This window comes from Scyliorhinus canicula, chromosome 21 (genome assembly GCF_902713615.1).
Source record: "Scyliorhinus canicula chromosome 21, sScyCan1.1, whole genome shotgun sequence".
NCBI classification, from domain to species: Eukaryota; Metazoa; Chordata; class Chondrichthyes; order Carcharhiniformes; family Scyliorhinidae; genus Scyliorhinus; species Scyliorhinus canicula.
Window position 1 is genome coordinate 19,443,286 of NC_052166.1, and position 24,312 is coordinate 19,467,597.

Here is a 24,312-nt window from a genome sequence, read left to right on the forward strand (position 1 = left end):
ATTTTTTCCAAAAAATATATTTGATTCAGAACATTTTTAAAAGTACATTACATGGTTCAAATTTCACATGACATATTGTTTAATACTGTCCAGTGTATTTAAATACAGCACGAGGCATTATGAGGTGCTTCACTCCACTTACAAAATTACGAGTTATATTTACAACATACATTACATCTGAAGCATACAGCCTGAGGGGTTTTACATGGGCTGTACCTTGACTGACGAGCTTTACACAATCTTTCTCCACTGCGCATTGTGGCTTTAGTGTGTTCCTCAGCACAGAGTCCTAGACCTTGGAATCTGCCAGTCTGTAACACTTTGTTGTAGACAACTCTTTGCAACAGCATGTTTCGAGCAGAGCAAAGTGCAACTTTCATGGTCCTTCAACAGTCGATGTTTTCCTCAGTGGGAACAGCCCGTGGAGCACGGGGACTCTGAATTACAGAGCTGCTTGAAAAACCTCAACCGAAACCACTGCATTTTTTCAGACCTGTTTTGTCAGCGGGAGTGAAACTCCAAGCATGCAGGAAAGATCTGACGGGGAGGGCTCTTCTCACCTTTTGGTGCTTGTGTGAAAGTTCTGGTGATGAATTCTGCCAAATGACTTTGACAGTCTGCTCAGGGAGCCATCTGACAGGGCTCACCATCTCCTTTCCTGGCAGGGCCAGCGGATCACTGCCTGACAGACCTGTGGTCGAAGGTGTTTTATTGCCTTTTGGGAATGTGGCCAGACCCATCCTTCACATCACTGGGGACAGGCAGAACCGTGACACACAGTGACATCTGGCATTTGCTGATGCGCAGCTGTACACAAAGATGCCCATCAGGATGAGGATGACTTTGGATCTCCCGTCCCCCTTTATCAAAAGATTGGCATATCGTGGCCATGTGGATAAGGTCCATTTTCAATCTCCAGATAAGGTAGAAGATGGTTCTGTGACTACCTCAGTGCAGGAGTGGGGTATGGGCCAGACCTGCGCAATGTACAGCAAAACCAAGAGTGCCTCGGACCTGATGACTAGGATCTTACCCGTAATGGAGAGGGAGCCGTCCTCAATTCCTCCATATTTTCTCCCAAGAAGCAAGATTCTCTCCTGGGATTGCACATCCCAGAGTCTGAGTCTTGCATCTCCCAGGCAATTTCTAATTCAGGGATCTCGCAATTGCTTTCAGATCAGCTAGGGAGTGGCTCTGCTGCCTGAGTCTAACCCACAGATGATGCTTGCCAAGACAAAACCAGACGAAAGGTAAAGAGTGGAGCAGAAACCCTTGAATGAATAATTTGTGCCACCCATTCCTTTCAAGATTACCCTTGCTCTCTTTTTCTGTTCTTAAAACTCCATAAATCTGTTATGTTAATTACATTTTCATCTGAAAAACAATCAGGCTTTCTCTCTATTTTACTTTGCTCGCTATTAATAATTAATTCAGGTTTTGTAATTGCAAACAGAATAATTTGGTCGCATTATGTAATTTAACCCTCTCACAGCAAAATCAGACAACTTGCATTGCAATTTATTGAATTATAAGAGGCAATTATGTTTTTTTTTATTTAGAGTACCCAATTATTTTTTCCAATTAAGGGACAATTTAGCGTGGCCAATCCACCTATCCTGCACATCTTTGGGTTGTGGGGGTGAAACCCACGCAGACACGAGGAGAATGTGCAAACTCCTCATGGACAGTGATCCAGAGCCGGGATTCGAACCCAGGTCCTCAGCGCTGTTGGCAGCAATGCATTTTTTTTTGGAAATGTTTTTTATTGAGTTTTCATATTTTATATCCAACAAATTACAAATTATTAGAAAAAAACACGCAAAAATTAACATGTATATTTACAGGCAAGCATCTTCATAATAACAACTGTGGCCACCCCCTTTAACCGGCATACATATTTTACATTCCCCAATATGGCCGAGGCACATGTTTATAGGCATTTATTTACAATTTGGTTTTGGGCCTTAGCTTGCCATCAGACCTTCGCTTGCGGCTTTGTCCTTCTTTTTTTTTGGAATAATTTTTATTCAAGTTTTCAACAACAAATTTTATCACAACAGAGAAAAACAGTAACCCCTCCCCTCCAATACAAAAACAATAAATTAACAAGAAAAATAAATAAGCATAAAACCATGAGAACAAACCCCCATAACGAACCCGTAGCCCCCCCCCCCCCCCCCACCCCCTCCCCCCCCCAAAGCTACCTTCCCCCGATTCCCGTCCATTTTCCCCTGATTCTTGGCCACCCGGCTATTCTTCCTCTTGTTCGTTGGCCACAAACAGGTCCTGGAACAATTGCATGAATGGCTCCCACGTTCTGTGGAAGCCGTCGTCTGACCCTCGGATGGCGAATTTGATTTCCTCCATTTGGGGAGATTCCGAGAGGTCGGACAGCCAGTCTGCAGCTCTGGGTGGTGCTGCTGACCGCCAGCCAACCAGGATTCTACGGCGGGCAATCAGGGAGGCAAAGGCAAGGGCGTCCGCCCTCCTCCCCAGGAATAGATCTGGCTGGTCTGAAACCCCGAAGACCGCCACTATCGGGCATGGCTCCACCCTCACCCCCACCACTTTGGACATAGCCTCGAAGAAGGCTGTCCAGTACTCCACAAGTCTGGGGCAAGACCAGAACATGAGGGCGTGGATGGCCGGGCCTCTTTGGTACCGTTCATATCTGTCCTCCACCTCCGGGAAGAACCTACTCATACGGTTTCTTGTTAAGTGGGCTCTATGTACCACTTTTAGTTGCGTCAGGCTGAGCCTTGCGCACGTGGAGGTGGAGCGGATAGAATGTAGGGCATCGGGGATAACCTCTTGCCATCGGGAAATAGGGAAATCTCTGGACCTGAGGGCCAGTAGTATGGTCTTCCAGATGGTACCATTCTCCCGCTCGACCTGTCCGTTACCCCGGGGGTTATAGCTGGTCGTCCTGCTAGAGGCAATGCCCCTGTTGAGCAGGAATTGACGCAGCTCGTCGCTCATAAAGGAGGACCCCTGATCGCTGTGTATGTACGCGGGGTAGCCGAACAGGGAGAAGATGGAGAGGAGGGCCTTAATGCCGGTCGATGTGGTCATGTCGGGGCAGGGAATGGCGAAGGGGAAGCGGGAGTATACATTGATCACCGATCATCGATCACCGGCAGGAAGTAAATGTTGGGGTTGCTAGAGGGAAGGGGCCCCTTGAAGTCTATGCTGAGACGTTCGAAGGGGCGGGATGCTTTGATCAGGTGTGCGCGCTCGGGGCGGTAGAAGTGCGGTTTGCACTGTGCGCAGATGTGGCAGTCACGGGTTACTGTCCTGACTTCCTCGATGGAGTAGGGCAGGTTGCGGATCTTTATGAAATGATAGAAACGGGTCACCCCTGGATGGCAGAGGTCCGCGTGGAGGGAGCGGAGGCGGTCTATCTGCACGCTGGCGCAGGTACCGCGGGACAGGGCATCAGGAGGCTCATTGAGCTTCCCAGGACGATACAAGATATCGTAGTTGTACGTGGACAACTCGATCTGCCACCGTAAGATCTTGTCGTTCTTAATCTTGCCCCTCTGTGCATTATCGAACATGAAGGCTACTGACCGTTGGTCTGTGAGGAGGGTAAACTTCCTGCCGGCCAAATAGTGCCTCCAATGTCGCACAGCTTCGACTATGGCCTGGGCTTCCTTTTCCACTGAGGCGTGGCGGAGTTCGGAAGCCTGGAGGGTTCTGGAGAAGAAGGCCACAGGTCTGCCCGCTTGGTTCAGGGTGGCCGCCAGAGCTACTTCTGATGCGTCGCTCTCGACCTGGAAGGGGAGGGACTCGTCGATGGCGTGCATCGTGGCCTTTGCGATGTCCGCTTTGATCCGGCTAAAGGCCTGGCAGGCCTCTGACGACGGCGGGAAGGTCGTGGACTGAATGAAGGGACGGGCCTTGTCGGCGTAATTGGGAACCCATTGGGTGTAGTAAGCGAAGAAACCCAGGCAGCATTTAAGGGATTTGAGGGTATTGGGGAGAGGGAGTTCCATCAGGGGGCGCATGCGTTCGGGGTCGGGGCCTATCACTGCTTTACGCACTACGTAGCTGAGGATGGCTAGACGGTCGGTGCTAAACACGCGCTTATCCTTATTGTTAGGTTAAGGAGTTTTGCGGTTTGGAGGAATTTTCGGATGTTGGTGTCATGGTCCTGCTGGTCGTGGCCGCAGATGGTGACGTTATCGAGATACGGGAAGGGAGCCGTACTTGTCGACCATTCGGTCCATCTCCCGTTGGAAGACCGAGACCCCACGTGTGACACCGAATGGAACCCTGAGGAAGTGGTAGAGGCGCCCATCTGCCTCAAACGCGGTGTATTTGCGGTCACTTGCGCGGATGGGGAGCTGGTGATAAGCGGACTTGAGGTCCACCGTGGAGACGACTTTGTATTTCGCAATCTCGTTTACCATGGCGGAAATACGGGGGAGAGGATACGCGTCCAGTTGCGTAAACCGGTTGATGGTCTGGCTGTAGTCGATGATCATCCGGTTTTTCTCCCCAGTCCGGACCACCAGCACTTGGGCTCGCCAGGGACTGTTGCTGGCCTCGATGACCCCTTCCTTCAGCAACCTATGGACCTCGGACCTGATGAAGGTCCGGTCCTGGGCGCTGTACCGTCTGCTCCGGGTCGCGAAGGATTTGCCATCGGGGGTGAGATTAGCAAACAAGGAGGGGGGGTCCATTTTGAGGGACGCGATACTGCAGACAGTGAGGGGGGGTATAGGGCCGCCGAATTGGAAGGTCAAGCTCTGCAGGTTGTACTGGAAATCCAGTCCTAGGAGTGCCGGTGCGCAAAGTTCGGGGAGGATATGGAGATTATAATTTTTAAAAACCTTCCCTTGGACCGTGAGGTCCGCGATGCAGCACCCGGTGATGCGGACGGAGTGCGCACCTGAGGCTAACCCTATTTTGTGTTTTACAGGGTGGACAGGGAGCACGCAGCGTCTTAACGTGTCGGTGTACGAAGCTTTCCGTGCTCCCGGAGTCCAGCAGGCAGCCCGTCTCGTGCCCGTTGAGGTGTATTTGCATCATCGTTTTGGCGAGCGTGCGTGGACGTGACTGGTCGAGCTGAATAGCCACGAGCTGTGGAGAAGATCCGTAGTCGTCGTCGTCGTCGACCGAGTGGGTGCTGGCAGGACCTTGTGTGCCAGTCCAGGATCGCGACGCCCAGGACCCGCACGTGGAGTCGGGGCCCCAAGATGGCAGCGCCCAGGACCCGCACGTGGGGTCAGGGCCCCAAGATGGCGGCGACCAGGACCCGCACGTGGAATCGGGGCCCCAAGATGGCGGCGCCCAGGACCCGCACGTGGGGTCAGGGCCCCAAGATGGCGGCGACCAGGACCCGCACGTGGAATCGGGGCCCCAAGATGGCGGCGCCCGCAGGGCCCTCGTGGTTGCTGGGGGCAGGGTTAGCGGTGCCGGCGGGCCGATCGGAGCGGCTGAGAGCTGGGGCAGAGAGGCGCGCAGGGGCCCGGGGGCGGGGTGGGGGGGAGATTGGTGCGGTGCGCTGGAAGGGCCCAGAAGGGCCTGGAGGAGGAGATCCCTGGTCGCTGCGTGGCACAGCAGCGACCGGTTTGGCCTGGCAGACAGATGAAAAATGGCCCTTCTTCCCGCAGCTCTTACAAAGGGCGGAACGGGCCGGGCAGCGCGGGCGGGGGTGTTTAGCAAGCCCACAGAAATAGCAGCGGGGCCCCGCGGACTTGTCGGGGCGTCCCGCGGCGCAGTCCTGAGGGGGGTCGGGAGCTGCGGATGGCGATGGGGAAGCGTGCCAGGAGGCCCAGGGCGCTGCAGCGCGGCTGGGGACATAGGCGCGGGCGTTTAAGTCGCCGACCTCCAGGGAGGTGGAGAGAGACCGTGCCTCAGTTAGGCTGAGGTCGTCTTTTTCCAGCATCCGCTGGCGGATAGCGGCGGACTGCATCCCAGCCATGTAAGCATCTCTGATCAAAAGTTCCATGTGCTCAGTGGCTGAAACTTGGAGGCAGGCGCAATTCCTCCCCAAGACAGCGAGGGCCCGGTAAAAATCATCTAAGGACTCACCGGGGATCTGTTGTCTGGTAGCCAGCAGATGTCGGGCGAACACTCGGTTTACCGGCTTAAGAAATTGTCCTTTTAGCTTGTCCATGGCCATGTCGTATTCTTTTTCTTCCCCATCATCACGTAGGCCGCCATGCCCACGCTGGAATGGAGAATATGAAGCTTCTGTGCCATGGTGGGGGGGCTGCTTGCGGTCGCCAGATAGCTATCGAAACACGCCAGCCAATGCTTGAAGATTTCCAATGCGTTCGGAGTTTGTGGGCTGATGCGGAGGCATTTGGGCTTGATCCGGAGCTCCATATTCAAATTTCTAGCAGATTAAATTGATGTACCATCAGCGAGACGAGTTGCTGAACAAAAGTATGGCTTTAATCTGCTAGATGTTAGCCCTGCGGTCGATTACAGTAGAAGGACGACCGCCGGGAGTGTTGGGTATTTATACCCTGCCCTGGAGGCGGGGTTAACTCAGCCTCTCGACCAATCGGGGAGCCGTCACATGACTGGTCTCAACCAACCGGTCGAGAGGCACATGACCGACCAGGGCCAATGGTAAGCCGGTGTTCTGCACCAATGGCAGGCAGCTATGCTAATCATACCACCACATCCATCCTATTCATGTACTTGTCAAGGCATCCATTAAATGTCACTATTGAACGTGTTTCCACCACCTCCACTGGCAGTGGGTTCCAGGAAACTCCATGTAAAAAATGCCCCTCGCACATTTCCTGAGCGAGGAGGCTGGGTGACTCCATGTTAAGGTGATTAAAAGAATTAGCCATTGATTGACCCAAATCACACCTTAATGTTAACGGCAGTGATATAGTTACAGAGCAGTGCCAGACTTTAGGCTCATAATTCCAATATGTTTGCCAATTAATTTCCTCAGCAGATCAACCGTTGCTCAATTGCTTCTCTCAGTGTCTTAATGGCGATCGAAAATCTGCATATTCTTTTCAAAAGTTCCCCAAACCAGTACAGGAAACAAGTCACCTTTGTTGTTCAGGAAGAATTACGCTTATCACTATGTGTGACCAGGTGATAATTGTGTTCATGGAGATTTCCAGTGCTGATTATTTCTGGCAATAATGATATATCTTGTTAGAGGAGGAATTTAGGATGTCGCGACATTCCCCGACAACAAGTCAGTACTCCTGCTTCTGACTTACAAACAGCAATTCAAGCGCGCTGAGCCAGTCAAGGAAACTGTGCGGTGCTGGTCCGAGGCATCAGAGGACATCCTCTGTGACTGCTTGGAGGCTGTGGACTGGTCCATATTCAAGGCCGCGGCAGCTAACCTGGACGGGTACGCAACCACCGTCAGACTTCATCAGTAAGTGTGTCCAGGACTGTGTACCAAAAAAGACAATACGGGTATTCCCAAATTAAACCCTGGCTCAACCGAAGGGTTCACTCCCTGCTGAAGTCCCGGACGGAGGCGTTCAAGTCTGACGACCCTGACCTGTATAAGAAATCCGGTGCGATGTACGTAAAGCCATCAGGGGCGCCAAAAGACAGTACCGAATCAAACTAGTGTCCCAGGCCAACGACACAAACCCAGGACGTCTATTGCAGGGCTTACACAAGATCACAGGCTACAAAGCAAGGCCAGGCGGAATATCTGGGGCTGGAGCATCCTTCCCCAGTGAACTGACCAGGTTCTATGCCCACTTTGAACAGCCAGCCAAGACATCAGTGCCACCCGCCCCAACAGCCCCGGACACGCCCATACCCACTATTACAGCTTCAGAGGTAAGAGCTGCCTTCCTGAAGGTGAACCCGCGGAAAGTGACGGGCCCCGACGGAGTCCCTGGGGGAGCACTCAGATCCTGCGCAGACCAGCTGGCGAGTGTATTCACAAACATCTTCAACACCTCCCTTCCCCGTTCTGAGGTTCCCTCCTCCACGATAATACCAGTACCAAAGAAGAACAAGGTAGCCTGTCTCAACGACTACCGACCGGTGGTCCTGATGTCTGTTATCATGAAATGCTTCGAGCGGCTAGTCATGAGACGGATCACTGCCAGCCTCCCAGACGGACTCGATCCATTGCAGTTCACCTATCGCCGCAACTGGTCCACAGCAGATGCTATCTCCCTGGCCCTACAATCAACACTCAAACACCTCGACAACAAGGACACCGACATCAGACTGCTGTTTATATACTACAGCTCCGGCTGCAACACCATTATCCCGACAAGACTAATAACCAAACTCTGCACCGCAATCTGTCAGGACAGGTAACAACACCTCCTCCACAATAGTCCTCAAAACCGGGGCCCCGCAAGGATGTGAGCTCAGTCTTCTATTGTACTAGCCTGTACACACACCACTGTGTGGCAAGATTTAACTCCAATTCATTTAAAAGTTTGCGGATGATACAACTGTGGTGAGTTGTATCTCAAACAACGATGAATCAGACTACAGAAGGGAGATAGATCACTTGGTTGCATGGTGTACCGAAAATAATCTCTCTAAATGTCGGCAAGACCCAGAAACTGATCATTGACTTAAGGAAGCCGTCTACATCAATGGCTCTGAGGTGGAGATGGTCGATAGCTTTAAGTTCCTGGGGGTCACCATCACCAACAATCTGTCCTGGTCCACTCACATTGATGCAACAGTCAACAAATCCCAACAATGTCTCTCCTTCCGATGGAAGCTAAAGAAATTCGACATGTCTGCATCGACTCTCACAAACCTCTCCAGATGTGTCAGAGAGAGCATCCTATCCGGCTGCATTACAGCTTGGTATGGCAACTGCTCAGCTGAAGATCGCAAGAAGCTGCAGAGCCCAACGCATCACACAAGCTTGCCACCCTCACATTGATTCTGTCTACATCTCCCGCTGTCTCAGGAAGGCAGACAGCATTATCTGAGACCCCTCCCACCCAGGCTTTGTCCTCTTCCAAACCCTGCCATCAGGCGTAATCATAGAATTTTGTGGGCAGCACGGTAGCATTGTGGATAGCACAATCGCTTCACAGCTCCAGGGTCCCAGGTTCGATTCCGGCTTGGGTCACTGTCTGTGCAGAGTCTGCACATCCTCCCCGTGTGTGCGTGGGTTTCCTCCGGCTGCTCCGGTTTCCTCCCACAGTCCAAAGATGTGCAGGTTAGGTGGATTGGCCATGATAAATTGCCCTTAGTGTTGGGTGGGGTTACTGGGTTGTGGGGTTATGGGGATGGGGTGGAGGTGTTGACCTTGGGTAGGGTGCTCTTTCCAAGAGCTGGTGCAGACTCGATGGGCCGAATGGCCTCCTTCTGCACTGTAAAATCTATTTTAAAAAATTACAGTACAGAAGGAGGCCACTCAGCCCACTGTACCCCACTTAAGCCTTCGCCTCCACCCCATCCCCGTAACCTAGTAACCCCGTAACCCCAACCTAACCTTTTTTTTGGAACACTAAGGGCAATTTAGCACGGTCAATCCACCTAACCTGCACATCTTTGGACTGTGGGAGGAAACCGGAGCACCCGGAGGAAACCCACGCAGACATGGGGAGAACATGCAGACTCCGCACAGGCAGTGACCCAAGCCGGGAATCAAACCTGGGACCCTGGAGCTGTGAAGCAACTGTGCTAACCGCTGTGCTAATGTGCTACCCATGAAGATACAGAAGTCTGAAGACCTGCACATCCAGGAATAGGAACAGCTTCTTCCCCACAGCTACTAGACTCCTCAATGACTCCCTCACACTGATCTGTTCCCTGTAAGAACACTATTCATGATGCCCTATGCTGCTCTTGCTCATGTATTTGCTTTGTTTGGCCCCTTGTTCTGCACTGTAACCAAACACTGTTTGTCGATGTACCGTTTGTCAACGTACTCTGTTGATTATTCTTTTTGTGTACTATGTACATACTGTGTACGTTCCCTTGGCCACAGAAAAATACTTTTCACTGTACTTCGGTACATGTGACAATAAAGCAATCAATCAATCAGTTCCCCCAATACTACCAGCCCCAGACAACTAGTTAAAAGGCTGACATATTATGGGATGGGCTTGTTTTATTCTCAGTTGGTACAAATCTAACCTGAGTGTCCCTGTTTTAAATCCGACATGCAGTCTCGGGTTCATGTATTTAACAGAAAGTAGCTTCCTGAGAACTTGATCTTGCTGTCAGTATCCGCCTGCCTTTTGTCAATGATAATGTGACTGAATCAAGTCAGAGAATAAAACAGAGAATATTCCCTGAGTGATTGTCTAGCTGAATGCGAGTTTTCTTAACGATTTTGTTTCACAGTGTTTCTGTTGGAGAAAGAGCGCAGTGAGCGAATACATTAGCAGGCGTTGACATTAAAATGTTTCAGATGGAAACATAGGCTGGACTCCTCTGGCTGTTGAGGTTCTGTTTTCACGCCGGCAGCGTATCCCTATCCGTGAGTTTTCCGACTGCGTGGGGTGGTTACAATGGGAAATCCCACTGACAAGCGGCAGGAGGATAAAATCCCACCTCCAACGAATGGCTGGGGGGGGGCAGAGATTCCATCCCATAATCTTAGTGAGGCTCACTTTCTAAATGTCATTTAACTCTGGAAATAGAACGGCATTGTTGTGGGCTGCAGGTACCTGTGCTCCAAAAGAACTTAAAATCATTTATTGTAATGTATTACACTTTGCAAAATCGGACGTGTTTATATTGAGGTCTTTTAATAAATATATTTGACGCAAAGTTCAAGAACCCACGGCTGGATTCTCTCCGTTCCTGAGACTAACTATTGACGCCGGGGCAGGATTCGTGGATTTCCACGACAGCAAAACTGGTGCCGCCCCTGGACTGATTCAGCGACTGTTAAGGGGCTGGCACTGGCGCCACGGAACACAATCGATTTGAATGAGAAACTGTGCCAAATTCACGATTGACACTCAGGAGGCCAACAAGCTGCAGCCGTGTATACACACTGCACTCCCCACACACACAATCCCAGCCAACAAGAGGGCATATGGCTGATGGCTCAGTTGGGGCCAGGGGGCACCATGGGGGGTGCCCTGGGGGAACACCTACATGACCTGTGGCACTAAGTTCACAGTGGGCAGGCTCACTAATGATATGCCAACTGTACGTTGCGTTTACTGGGCGTGCGTTCTGGAATGCATTGACGTTGCTGCCGAAGCGACGGAGAATTGCAATTTGGTGTGAAATCGGCATCCACCGCGGCAGCGGAATTGATTCTTCACCCAATCGGCACTGGACGACGGAGAATCCCGCCCAGTCTTTCATTTTACTCAAACCTTGCAGAGTCACATCTGAATAAAAATCACATATATCATAGAATCCCTACAGTGCATAAGGAGGCCATTCGGCCCATCAAGTCTGCACTGGCCTTTGGAAAGAGCATCCTATCTTGGCCCACGAACCCCATCCTATTCCCATAACCCAGGGACCCCCACCTAGGCTTTTGGACACAAAGGGGCAATTTAGCATGACGACATTCATTACTCCCATTGGCAGATTCTGCTTTAATCGCCTACCGTTTGGAATCTTGTTGGTGCCAGATAAACTGACATCGGCCAATATGCGGTGCCTTCAGGGGATCATTTGCCACCTGGATGATGAATTGGTTCAGGTTGCAATGGTGGATGAAGATGACGAGAGACTCACAGCAGTCTCAGAGTGCCTGCAGGAGGCAGGGCTGCCACTAAACCACAACTCCGGGTTTTCCAAAATATCACTTTGATCCCTGAGCCATATCTTCCACAATTACCTCCCTGGTGCTAGGGTCAAGGATGTCTCAGAGCGGGTACAGCACATTCTGGAGGGGGAGGGTGAACAGCCAGTGGTCGTGGTACACATCGGTACAAACGACATAGGTAAAAAAAAGGGATGAGGTCCTAAAAGCAGAATACAGGGAGCTAGGAAGGAAGTTAGGAAATCGGACCTCAAAGGTAGTGATCTCAGAGTGCTAGTCAAAGTAGAAATGACGGGATATATAGGGTGAATTCGTGGCTGAAGGGATGGTGTCAGGGGAAGGGTTTCAGATTCCTGGGGCATTGGGACCGGTTCTGGGGGAGGTGGGACCTGTACAAACTGGACGGGTTACACCTGGGCAGGACTGGAGCGGTTGGGGAGGGTTTAAACTAATATGCCAGCGGGATGGGAACCTATGCAAGGAATCAGAGAAAGAGGGAACAAGGACAAAAGCAAGAGGTAGAAAAGTGAATAAGAAAAGTGATAGGTGGAGAAACCAAGGACAAAATTCAAACAGGGCAGTCGAGAAAAACATTGGGAGCAAGGCAAGCATTGTGAAAAAGACAAACTTAAAGGCTCTGTGCCTTAATGCATTTGCAATAAAATGGATGAACTAATCGCACAGATAGATATAAATGTGTATGTTATAATTGGGATTATGGAGACATAATTGCAGGGTGAACAGGGATGGGAACTGAATGTCCCGGAGTTCTCAGTATTTAGGAAGGACAGGCATAAAAGAAAAGGTGGTGATGTGGCACTGCTGGTTAAAGAGGAAATTAACACAATAGTGAGAAAGGATATTAGCTGACAATGTGGAGTCTGTATGGGTAGAGTTGAGAAATACCAAGGGACAAAAAACATTAGTGGGTGTCATATATAGACCTCCAAACTGTAGTGGTGAGGTTGGAAATCGCATTAAACACAAAATTAGAGATGCATGTAATAAGGGAATATCGGTGATCATGGGTGATTTTAATCTTCACATAGATTGGGCAAATCAAATTAGCCACAATTAGAAGGAATTCCTGGAGTGTATACGGGATGGCTTTCTTGACCAATATGTGGAGGAACCAACTAGAGAGTAGGCCACCTTAGACTGGGTACTGTGTAATGAGAAGGGAATCATTGCCAACCTGGCTGTACGAGACTCCTTGGGGATGAGCGACCATAACATGATAGAATTTTTTATCAAGATGGAGAGTGAAGTAGTTGATTCAGAGACTAGGGTGCTGAATCTTAATAAAGGGAACTATGAGGATATGAGGCTTGAGTTGGCCTTGATAGATTGGGGAGAGCTACTTAAAGGGATGACAGTGGATAGACAATGGCAAACATTCAAGGAACGCATGGGGAAACCACAGCAACTGTTCATTCCTGTCTGGCACAAAAGCAAAGTGGGTAAGAGGGGCAATCCATGGCTTACAAAGGCAATTAGAAATAGTACCCGATATAAGGAAGAAGCATCCAGATTGGCCAAGAAAAATAATAAGTCTGAGGATTGGGAACAGTTTAGAATTCAGCAGAGAAGGACGAAGAGATTGATTAAGAAGGGGAAAGTACAGTACGAAAGGAAGCTTGCAGGGAACATGAAGACTGACACTGGGGGGGGGGGGGGGGGGGGGGGAGAGGCGATTCTCCAAAATGGAGACTAAGTGTGCGCACCGTCGTGAACGCAGTCACGTTTCACTATGGCGTGAAACGGGTGCGGGGACGACCGATTCTGTCCCCCACAGGGGGCCAGCACAGCGCTGGAGCGGTTTATGCCACTCCAGCCATCTTCCCGGCGCCAAATGGGCGCCACACCAACCCGCGCATGCGCAGTTGGGCCACACCAACCCGCGCATGCGCAGTTGGGCCACGCCAACCTGTGCATGTGCGGGGGACTTCTTCAGTGCGCCAGCCCCTACACAACATGGCATGCGGGCTCAGCGCCGGCCGCGCAACAATGTAGGCCCGGAGGGGAGAGGCCAGCCCGCCGATTGGTGGGCCTTGATTGCGGGCCAGACCCCATCGGAGGCCCCCCCCCGCGGTGAAGGAGCGCTTTTCCCCACCCCACAGGCCGCTCCCCGACCTTTGCGCTGAGTTCCCGCCGGCAGCAACCAGGGGTGAACGGCGTCGGCGGGACTCTGCTTTTTCCGCGCGGCCACTCGGCCCATCTGGGCCGGAGAATTGGCGGCCCCGCCAATTTTAGTGACCCGCAGCCGGCGCCGCGTCAAACACCCCAGCGCAAATGGCGCCAATTCTCCGCACCTCGGAGAATCGCGTGCTGGCGTCAGGGCGTTGTGGCGCGGTTGCAGCGATTCTCCGGTGCGGGGCTCAGAGAATCGCGCGCTGGCGTCAGGGCGTTGTGGCGCGGTTGCGGCGATTCTCCGGTGCGGGGCTCAGAGAATCGCGCGCTGGCGTCAGGGCGTTGTGGCGCAGTTGCAGCGATTCTCCGGTGCGGGGCTCAGAGAATCGCGCGCTGGCGTCAGGGCGTTGTGGCGCGGTTGCAGCGATTCTCCGGTGCGGGGCTCAGAGAATCGCACGCTGGCGTCAGGGCGTTGTGGCGCGGTTGCAGCGATTCTCCGGTGCGGGGCTCAGAGAATCGCGCGCTGGCGTCAGGGCGTTGTGGCGCGGTTGCAGCGATTCTCCGGTGCGGGGCTCAGAGAATCGCACGCTGGCGTCGGGGCGTTGTGGCGCGGTTGCAGCAATTCTCCGGTGCGGGGCTCGGAGAATCGCGCCTTAAGAGTTTCTACAGATATATGAAGAAAAGAGATTGGTAAAGAGAAATGTAGGCCCCCTACAGGCAGAAACAGGGGAATGCATAATAAGGGACAAAGAAATAGCTGAGCAATTGGATACATACTTTGGTTCTGACTTCACAAATGAGGACACAAATCAGATCCCAGAAATGTTGGAGAATGAAAGGTTTAGTGAGAGGGAAGAACTGAGGGAGATCAACATTAGTAGTGATATGGACCTTAGAAAACTGATGGGATTGAAGGCGGATAAATCCCCAGGGTCTGAGAATCTGCATCCCAGAGTGCTTAAGGAGGTGGCTCTGGAAATAGTGGATGCATTGGTGGTCATCTTCTGGGATTCTATAGACTCTGGAACTGTCCCTGCAGATTGGAGGGTAGCTCACATCACTCCGATATTCAAACAGGGAGGTAGAAAGAGAGCAGGGAATTATAGGCCTAACATCGGTAGTGGGGAAAATGCTAGAATCCATTATCAAGGACTTTATAGCGGAACATTCAGAAAGCAGTGGCAGGATCAGTCAGAGTCAGCCTGAATTTCTGAAAGGAAAAGTCTTGGAGAGGGCAAGGTCTCGGCGATCTACCAGGAGATGCAGGAGGAGGAGGAGGCCTCGGTGGAGGAGCTAAAAGGTATATGGGAGGAGGAGCTTGGGGATGAGATAGACGAGGGTACGTGGGTGGATGCCCTGGGTAGGGTAAATTCTTCCTCCTCTTGCGCTAAGCTCCTCCTCCCATTTATCTTTTAGCTCCTCCACCGAGGCCTCCTCCTCCTCCTGCATCTCCTGCTAGATCGCCGAGACCTTGCCCTCTCCAAGATTTTTCCTTTCATAAATCCATGCTGGATTTTATTTATCTGTTTATTTGTGTTTTTTGTTGTTGCTCTTATTTTTGTAAGGGGGGGGTTTGTTTGTTGTTGAAAATATGTGAAAAACTTTGAATAAAAGTTATTTATTAAAAAAAGTGGAGGGAAAAATCTGTTGAAATTATTTGAAGAGGTAACCAGTACAGTCGACAAGGGGGAGCCAGTCGATATTTGGACTTTCAGAAGGCGTTTGACAAAGTCCCGCATAAGAGATTATTGTGCAAAACTAAAGCGCATGGGATTGGGGGAAATGCATTGAGGTGGATAGAAAACTGGTTGGCAGAGAGGAAACAAAGAGTAAGGATTAATGGCTCCTTTTCAAATTGGCAGTCAGTAACCAGTGGGGTATCACAGGGATCGGTGCTGGGACCCCAGCTATTCACAATATATATTAATGATTTGGATGAGGGAACAAAATGTAACATCTCAAAGTTTGCAGATGATTATACTTAGGTGGGAGGGTGAATTGTGCTGAGGATGCAGGGATCCTACAGCAAGATCTGGACAGGTTGGGCGAGTGGGAAGATGCAGTATAATTTGGATAAGTGTGAGGTTATTCATTTTGGAAGCAAAAACAGGAAGGCAGATTACTACCTGAATGGTTGTAAATTGGGAGAGGGGAGTGTGCAGCGGGACCTGGGTGTCCTTGTGCACCATTCTCTGAAGGTAAGCATGTAGATGCAGCAGGCGGTAAAGAAGGCTAATGGTATATTGGCCTTCATTGCGAGAGGTTTCAAGTATAGAAGTAGGGATGTGTTGCTGCAATTATACATGGCCTTGGTGAGGCCACACTTGGAGTATTGTGTGCAGTTTTGGTCCCCTTCTCTGAGGAAGGATGTACTTTCTCTTGAGGGAATGCAGCGAATGTTTACCAGACTGATTCCAGGGATGGCGGGACTATCATATGAGGAGAGATTGACTAGGTTGGGATCGTTCTCGCTGGAGTTCAGAAGAATGAAGGGGGATCTCATAGAGACTTATAAAATTCTAACAGGACTAGACAGGGTAGATGCAGGGAAGATGTTACCAATAATGGGTGTGTCCAGAACCAGGGGTCACAGGCTGAGGATTCAGGGTAAACCATTTCAGAAAGAGATAAGGAGACACTTCTTCACACAAAGAGTGGTGAGCCTGTGGAATTCATTAGCACAGGAAGTAGTTGATGCCAAAACTTTGAATACATTCAAGAGGCGGCTGGATATAGCACTTGGGGGAGAATGGGGTCAAAGGCGATGGGGCGAAAGCAGGATCAGGCTATTGCGTTGGATGATCAGCCATGATCGTGATGAATGGCGGAGCAGGCTCGAAGGGCCAAAAGGCCTCCTCCTGCTCCTATCTTCTCTGTAACTATGTAATAAAGGCATCACAGGAGGCCCATAACTACCATCCTCAATTCCAGAGCTCCAAGATTCTTGGACTGGTCAACCAGCTGGCAATATTTTTTTTAAATTTGGCACAGATCACAGAACTCTTAAGGCATCTACAAAAGAAGGACCAGGCATGGTGCTGGTGTTCACATCAAAGAACCAACTTTCTCTTCCGTCAAGGCAATGCTGCTCTCCATGGACCCAGTTCCACCCACATGCTTTGTCCACAGACCTGGGTGCACTCCTGTTCCAGGAACAACTGGACGGAAGTTGCCGTCCTCTGTATAATGCATTCAGAGGACTTTCGGACAAGGAGACGATGTACACGGTCATTCAAAAGGAAGCCATCACAGTCACATGGGTATGTGAGAAGTTTACAGACTATATCATCGACCTCAAGGTTACAATTAAAATTAACCACTTGTCTCCTTATTGGACCCGAAGGAGCTATCAAAGGTGGCTCACAGAATCCAGAAGGTTCACCATTGTACCAGGAGGTTACCCCCAGGAGATGGATACAAAGTACAAAAACAGACAACAGCAGACACACTTCCAAGGGCCACGGTGGCCTCCTAACAAAACAGGGGGCGGAAAATCGCCCGGGGCCGGCGTCAATCCCGCACCCGCCTTGTCCTGAATTCTCCGCCCCCCCGAGATTCGGCGGGGGCGAGAATCGCGCCGCACCAGTCGACGGGTCCCCCGCGGCGATTCTTCGGCCCGTGATGGGCCAAAGTCCCGTCGCTGACAGGCCTTTCCCGCCGGCATGGTTTAAACCACCTCTGGTGCCGGCGGGATTGGCGGCGTGGGCGGGCTCCGGGGTCCTGGGGTGGGGCGCAGTGGCCTGGCCCGCGATCAGGGCCCACCGATCGGCGGGAGGGCCTGTGCCGTGGGGGCACTCTTTTTCTTCCGCCCCGCCATGGTCTTCACCATAGCGGGGGTGGAAGAGACCCCCTCCCCTGCGCATGTGCCGGTATGACGTCAGCAGCCGCTGACGCACCGGCAAATGCGCGGACATCCGCCGGCCGGCGAAGGCCTTTCAGCCCCGGCTGGCGGGGCACCAAAGGCCGTTCGCGCCGGCCGGTGGAGCGGGAGCCACTCTGGCGCGGGCCTAGCCCCTCAATGTGAGGGCTTGGACCCTAAAGGTGCGGAGAATTCCCCACCTTTGGGGAGGCCCGATGCCAGAGTGGTTCACGCCACTCCGACACGCCGGGACCCCCCGCCCCGCCGGGTAGGGGAGAATCCCGGCCAGGATGTAAAATCCCATCGAACAACTGGAAGTGTACTCTAAAGTGACAAGGAGACACTTGGCAGCGACCACAAATAAACTGCAATAGATCCACCAGGAACAAATGTGCGATGAGGAATGTGTCCCCATCTGCAGATACTGCCAACACGAATTGCCTCAGCAGAGATCAGACGGAGGGGCTATGAAAACCTGGTTCAAACAACAAAAACACTTTACGATTATGGATGAGTTCCTGGTCTACGATAAGAGACTGATCATCCCAGTCTCCTGTGGCCAGAGATACTTCAGAAAATACACCAGGGCCACCTGGACAAAAGTGCAGAAACCGGCCCAATCCGTTGGCTGGTCAGCCATTTCAAGGCAATTGGAGACACTATTGCAAAGTGACAGGTGTGTGCTTACACAGGAAGGACCAGAAAGAGCTCCTCATTCCCACACAGTTCCCTACTAGGCCATTGGAGAGGCTGGACATTGACCTATTCATCTTCAGGAGCAGTGTGCTTTATAATCACAGAATTCACAGTGCAGAAGGAGGCCATTCGGCTCATCGAGTCCACACCTGCCCCTGGAAACAGCACTCCACCCAATAGTGGACTACTTCTCAGGAGGAGTTGAGGTAAGGTAACTATATATGACTATCACAGAGGCAGTAACTCCAGCACTAAAAGATGATGTTCACACATTACAGCTTCTCGGGTGAGATTGTGCCCAATAACGGAAAACAATTTTCAGGTGAATACTTTGCGGACTTCACCACCATATCCATGGCATCAGCTCCCCGAGATCCCACAGTCAAATGGAGAGTCTGAAAGAGGGGCCCAGACAGTAACAGCCCTCGTAAAAAATAACAAGGACTTCCCCACTAACCTGCTCACATACAAGTATAGCCCTTTACAATGCGGCCTGCCCCATCCAAATTCTTGATGAGCAGGAAACTCTGCACACAACTTCCAATCCTGCTGAAGAAACTCATCTCAGGGTTGGTAACCCAGGGTTACCAGGACATCTGAGTGAGAGAGTCATCCCACAGGCAGGAATAAGCTTCCACTTACAACAGAGGGTGTACCGTACCTGACAGAATTACAGAGAGGTGACAAGGTTTAGATTAAAGACCCCGAGAGAGAGGAGATACCGTCATTAGGAAGGACAAGAACCAACCTGACTCCTACCTGGTGGGTATCACAGAGGGTACAGTCAGGAGAAACAGCAGGAGTCTCCAGCTCATCCCTAGACTGCCCATCCCTACTGTGCAAGGTAGAGATATCAAGGATTATAGTCAGATGCCAAAACAACCTCCAAACCTACAGAAAGAACCAGCAGTGATAGAGTCTATCATTCAAAGACTTCAAGGGGGATATAGGGTAGTGACAATGTAATAATGACATGTAATAATGTAGTAACGCAAATGTATGATAGAAATAACAATAAAAGATGTAAGTAAACTATAATCACTTACATACATTGTAGAAAGACTGGGGTGGGGGGGGGGGGGAGATGTAGTGTAAGGGTCTGGCACATATCAGGTTAAAGTGGGACTGAGTATAGTACCACCCACACGGTAATGTTAGAGAGCACCCAGAGTCAGTCTATGTTAGACAGAGCTGTATGTACCAGCAAGCATGGTGACAGTGCCTAGTTTTATCCTTTACTGTATATTTGTGAATAGCTCTAAGAGTTAATAAAGATTTACAGTTGGCATGCATATGGTTATAAAGACCCTCTAAAATAACCAACACTCTAGAACACTGACCCATCAGCCCATAGCCTCCTACACTGTTCTAATGAAGTTCAGTAGAAGCTTGAGGAACGGTGAGGGCCTCATCGTTTGTTTAGGTATTTCAAAGTCTTCCAGACCCAACATCAAGTTTAATTATTTCAGGTCATGACCATTGCTCCCGTTTTTCAGTGAGGAGCTGCTGGTAATGATTCTGCTACCCACGTTACACCCCTCCTGGAGCCAAATTTTGTTTCTAAATCTGTTCTGTTGCCATCTCCACCGATGTTGAATATTTCCAGCATTTTCTGTTTTTATTTAACATTTTCAGCATCTGCAGTATGTTACTGCTATAATTATTTTGAAGTGTTGTCTCTGTTGTAGTGTAGGAAATGTGGCAGCCAATTTATGCATAGCAGGATCCCAAAAACAGTAAAGTGATAAGGATCTTCAGTGAGATTGGCCAGTTTTGAAGAAAGGTCATTCTGTCAATCAGTAATCAACCCTCCACTTTCGGTGGCAAAATGTGTAACAAAATAATTAGTAATTCTGCTATTTCCTTGTTCTGTGACATCCCTCCCCCCTAGTAATCTTCTTTCCTTTGCTCCTGAAAAACTCAAGGAACACTGATGTTGACCGTTATATTTTCTTCAAGATTTTGTAGCTGTTCTCTTTTTGTGCCTCTTAACAGTTTAGAATCTACGGCACAGTTTATTGGTGTAACAGATCAAATTGTTATTTTAATGATGTATTCTGCCAGAATAATTATTTAATTGCTCCCTCCTTCCTCCGTTTAGAACGCTCCTTTTAAATATAGTTGTTTATTTGTTCATTCCGCCAAAAATGTTGAATCATCTAAAAGATTTTTTGCCTTTAAAATTACATTAGACCATTGATTTTTATTTAATTTGCTAATCTGTCATTAAGGCGCATGACTGTTGACTAACTCACTTCAAATATAATTATTCCACAATCCATTTACTGGCAATAGGAATGGTTATTTAGGCATCTTGTCTGCACTTATGTTGGGGAAACACTGCTCAGCCCAAATTATTATCTTCAAGACTTCCAATTTGTTCTTTGCCGAAGACCATGCAGTATGAAGCTCAGCTGTTGAATTGAGTTGCTGGAAAGCAAATAGTTAATTCAGGTTTCCAAACGGTGAATCGCTTTTGTTCCAAACATAGAATGCAGGCTTTTAAGCAATTGAGTCACAATGTTATTATCCCGGAAATAAACACTTAGTGAGTCACAAACAGGTCACAACCTCTCATATTTGTGTGGATCCTTTTGTTAAAAGGCTGTAAAATGGAGGGGAGAGGGGGTTTGTCAAATTGGGAGCTGATCTGGATTAACTTTTCAGTACTTGTTGGGGATTACCAACACAAAAAGCAACAAGACCTTCTGTCAAGTGGGTCACTAAGAAGTAGAGTTCCACTTTGGTAAAAGATGTTGGGCAGAATCTTGTACCCTCCCCTGTGGCAAGGGGGCATTTAATGTGGCAGGAGGCTGGCGGTGGGGTCCCCACTGCCTTCCTGCCTCCACCCCATGGAGGAACGGCCCATGGATGGCTTTCCCTCCGGTTGCTAGTTGAGGCCCTCAAGTGTTCAATGAATGGAACGTACCTGCTTTTACCCCATATCCTTTAAATCTTTATTGAACTATAATCTATTGATTTGAGACTTTAAATTACCAATTGATCCAGTATCAGTTGCCATTTGCAGAAGTGAGTTCCGAACATCCACCTCCCTCTTTGTGTTGAGGTGTCTCCTCATGTCACCCCTGAAAGGTCTGGCTCTAAATGGGAGACTTGTCCGAGACTCCACGACCAGCAGAAATATTTTACCTTGATCTACCCTGTCTGTTCCTCTTAATAACTTGAAAACCCCAAGCAAATATCCCCATCCTCACTTTTGGAGGAGCCTGGTGCATCAGTACAAAAGACAAGTAGAAGCGTTTGCAACCATCTTCAGCCAGGACTGCTGAGTGGGTGATTAATCTTGGCCTCCTCTGGAGATTCCCAGCATCACAGATGCCAGATTCAACCAATTACGTCCACTCCACATGATATCAGAAAATGGCTGAACACACTGTGTGAGGATGAGTGTGTATGTATGTGGGCTAGGATGAGTGTGTGTGTGTGTGTGTGTGTGTGTGTGAGGATGGCTATGTGTGTGTGAGGATGTGTGTGCATGAAGGTGAGTGTGTGTGTGTGTGAGGATGGCTATGTGTGTGTGAGGATGTGTGTGCATGAAGGTGAGTGTGTGTGTGTGTGAGGATGGCTATGTGTGTGTGAGGATGTGTGTGCATGAAGGTGAGTGTGTGTGTGTGTGAGGATGGCTATGTGTGTGTGAGGATGTGTGTGCATGAAGGTGAGTGTGTGTGTGTGTGAGGATGGCTATGTGTGTGTGAGGATGTGTGTGCATGAAGGTGAGTGTGTGTGTGTGTGAGGATGTGTGTGTGCAAATGTGAGCGTGTGTGTTCGTGTGAGAACAAGTCTGAGTGTGTGCAGATGGGTGTGTGAGAGGATACGTGTGTGTATGAGGGTGGGTGGGTGCATGCGTGTGTGTGAACAAGTGTGTGTGGGTGAGGATGTGTCTGTGTGTGTGTGCAAAGATGAGTGTCTGTGTGTATGCAAATATGAGTGTGTGTGTGTGAGGACATGTGTGTGTATGAAGATGGGTGTGCGGGTGTGTACGAGGATGGGTGTGCATGTGTGTGCAAGTGTATGTGTGGGTGAGGATGTGTATGTGAGTTAGGATGAGTGTGTGCGTGTGTGAAGATGAGTGTGTGTGTGTATGCGTGAGGACGAGTGTGTGTTCGAAGATGTGTTTGGTATGTGCATGAGGATGAATGTGCGTGAGTATGGATGAATGTGTATTTGTGTATGAGTGTGTGTGTTAGAATGTGAGTGTGTGTGTCAGGATGAATGTGTGTGTGTGAGGTGAGTGTCTTTGTGTGAGGGAAGTGGATGAGCGTGTGTGTGAGGGTGAGTGTGTGTGTGTGTGTGTATGAGTGTGTGTTTCTTCGGATGAATGTGTGTATGCAGATGAGTGTTTGCACTCGTGTGTGTGATAGGATGCAAGTGTGTGTTAGGATGTGAGTGTGTGTCTACTCCGAGCTCCGCAATGGCAAGCGTGATGCACTATCAATTACGCAAAGACGAGAGTAGGATGTAATTGAGGCTTTATTACACTGAGATGTGTGGCCTCCTACAGCAGCTGACGAAATGGCTGCTGTACGGGGAGCACACATATTTATACTCCGCCTACTGGGCGGAGCCAGCAGGCAGGGATCTACCCCCGACCCTGTAATACAGGGGCCTTTCCATAAAGCACCTATATCAACATCCTATATATACAATATATACATCAGTGATGACTACCACATTCACCCCCTGTTAAAAAATGAGTCCGTCATGGATGGTGGAGAACTATATACAGGAAATTGTGTTTTAAAAGTACAGATAATATTACAAATTCAGGCGTCCGGTGCCTTGATCTGTCATCGAGAGGGCCGCAGTGCTGGTGGCGACTCAGGCGGCAGCTTGGTCTTCGGTGACTCCGGGAGCGTGTCGAAATCCTCTTCATCCCCGGGTGTGGGCAAGGGAGGACGGATTGTCCCGGAGCGTGGGCTGCGGTGGGGTGTGCCGGGGGAAGGGAGGGTGTCGCCGGGGCAGAGGGGTGGGTGTGTGGGGAACCAGCTGCTGCCAGGTCCCTGAGGGAGACTGTGTCTTGGCGGCCGTCGGGGTACGCTACGTAAGCGTACTGCGGGTTGGCGTGAAGTAGCTGTACCCTCTCAAACAATGGTCCGCCTTGTGGAGTCGAACATGTCTACAGAGGAGAACGGGTCCTCGAGCTGCCAACCATGTCGGGAACGAAACCCCAGAGGTGGTCTTCCTAGGGAAGGCAAAGAGACGTTCATGGGGGGTTTCATTAGTCGTAGTGCACAGGAGCGACCGAATGGAGTGAAGTGTGCCGGGGAGGACCTCTTGCCAGCGGGAGGCTGGGAGATTTCTGGACCATAGGGCCAGCTGGACGGCCCTCCAAACCGTCCCGTTGTCCCGCTCCACCTGCCTGTTTCCCCTGGGGTTGTAGCTGGTCGTCCTGCTCGAGGCAATGCCCCTGTTGAGCAGTGTGATGAATCACATTCCTCGTAATTTACACTGTTATATGGTATGTGTTGTGTCTATGTAAGCTCGGTATACGAGCAGTTGTGCGGTTTTGCCCATAGGGGGAGATGAGGAGTTTGTACTGGGCTCCACCCTTGGCTCCGCCCATGGTTCCGCCCATGGCTCCTCCCACTAACTGGAAGTATAAAGATCTGCGATTGTGAGCCTGCTGCCAATTCATCTCGTCGCAGGCAGGCTCTATTGTAAGACTATTAAAACCACTGTTCACTTCCAACCACGTGTCTTGTGAATTGATGGTCGCATCAATTTAATAGTCTTAGGAAACTTGAAGAAAACGACTATGGAATCAGCCCTCAAACCTGATCAACTAGAACTCGACCCGCAGGCTGCAGAAGTGAAAGAAATCTTTCTACACTGGCTCCGATGTTTCAAGGCCTACCTGGCTGAATCAAGCACATCAGAAACTACAGAGGAGCAGAAACTCAGTCTACTGCACGCAAGGGTGAGCCACCGTATATCTACTCAA

General features: G+C 50.2%; 1 protein-coding gene across 1 annotated transcript in view; it reads right to left on the minus strand.

The window, feature by feature from the left end:
* Positions 1-1,154, minus strand: part of LOC119955947 (B box and SPRY domain-containing protein-like) — a 37,398-nt gene extending 36,244 nt beyond the window's left edge. The window contains exon 1 of the mRNA XM_038782609.1: positions 1,034-1,154. Coding sequence (XP_038638537.1) covers positions 1,034-1,132 — 99 coding nt within the window. The 5' untranslated portion in view covers positions 1,133-1,154. The remainder of the gene's footprint in view (positions 1-1,033) is intronic.
* Between the last annotated feature and the right edge of the window lie 23,158 nt (positions 1,155-24,312).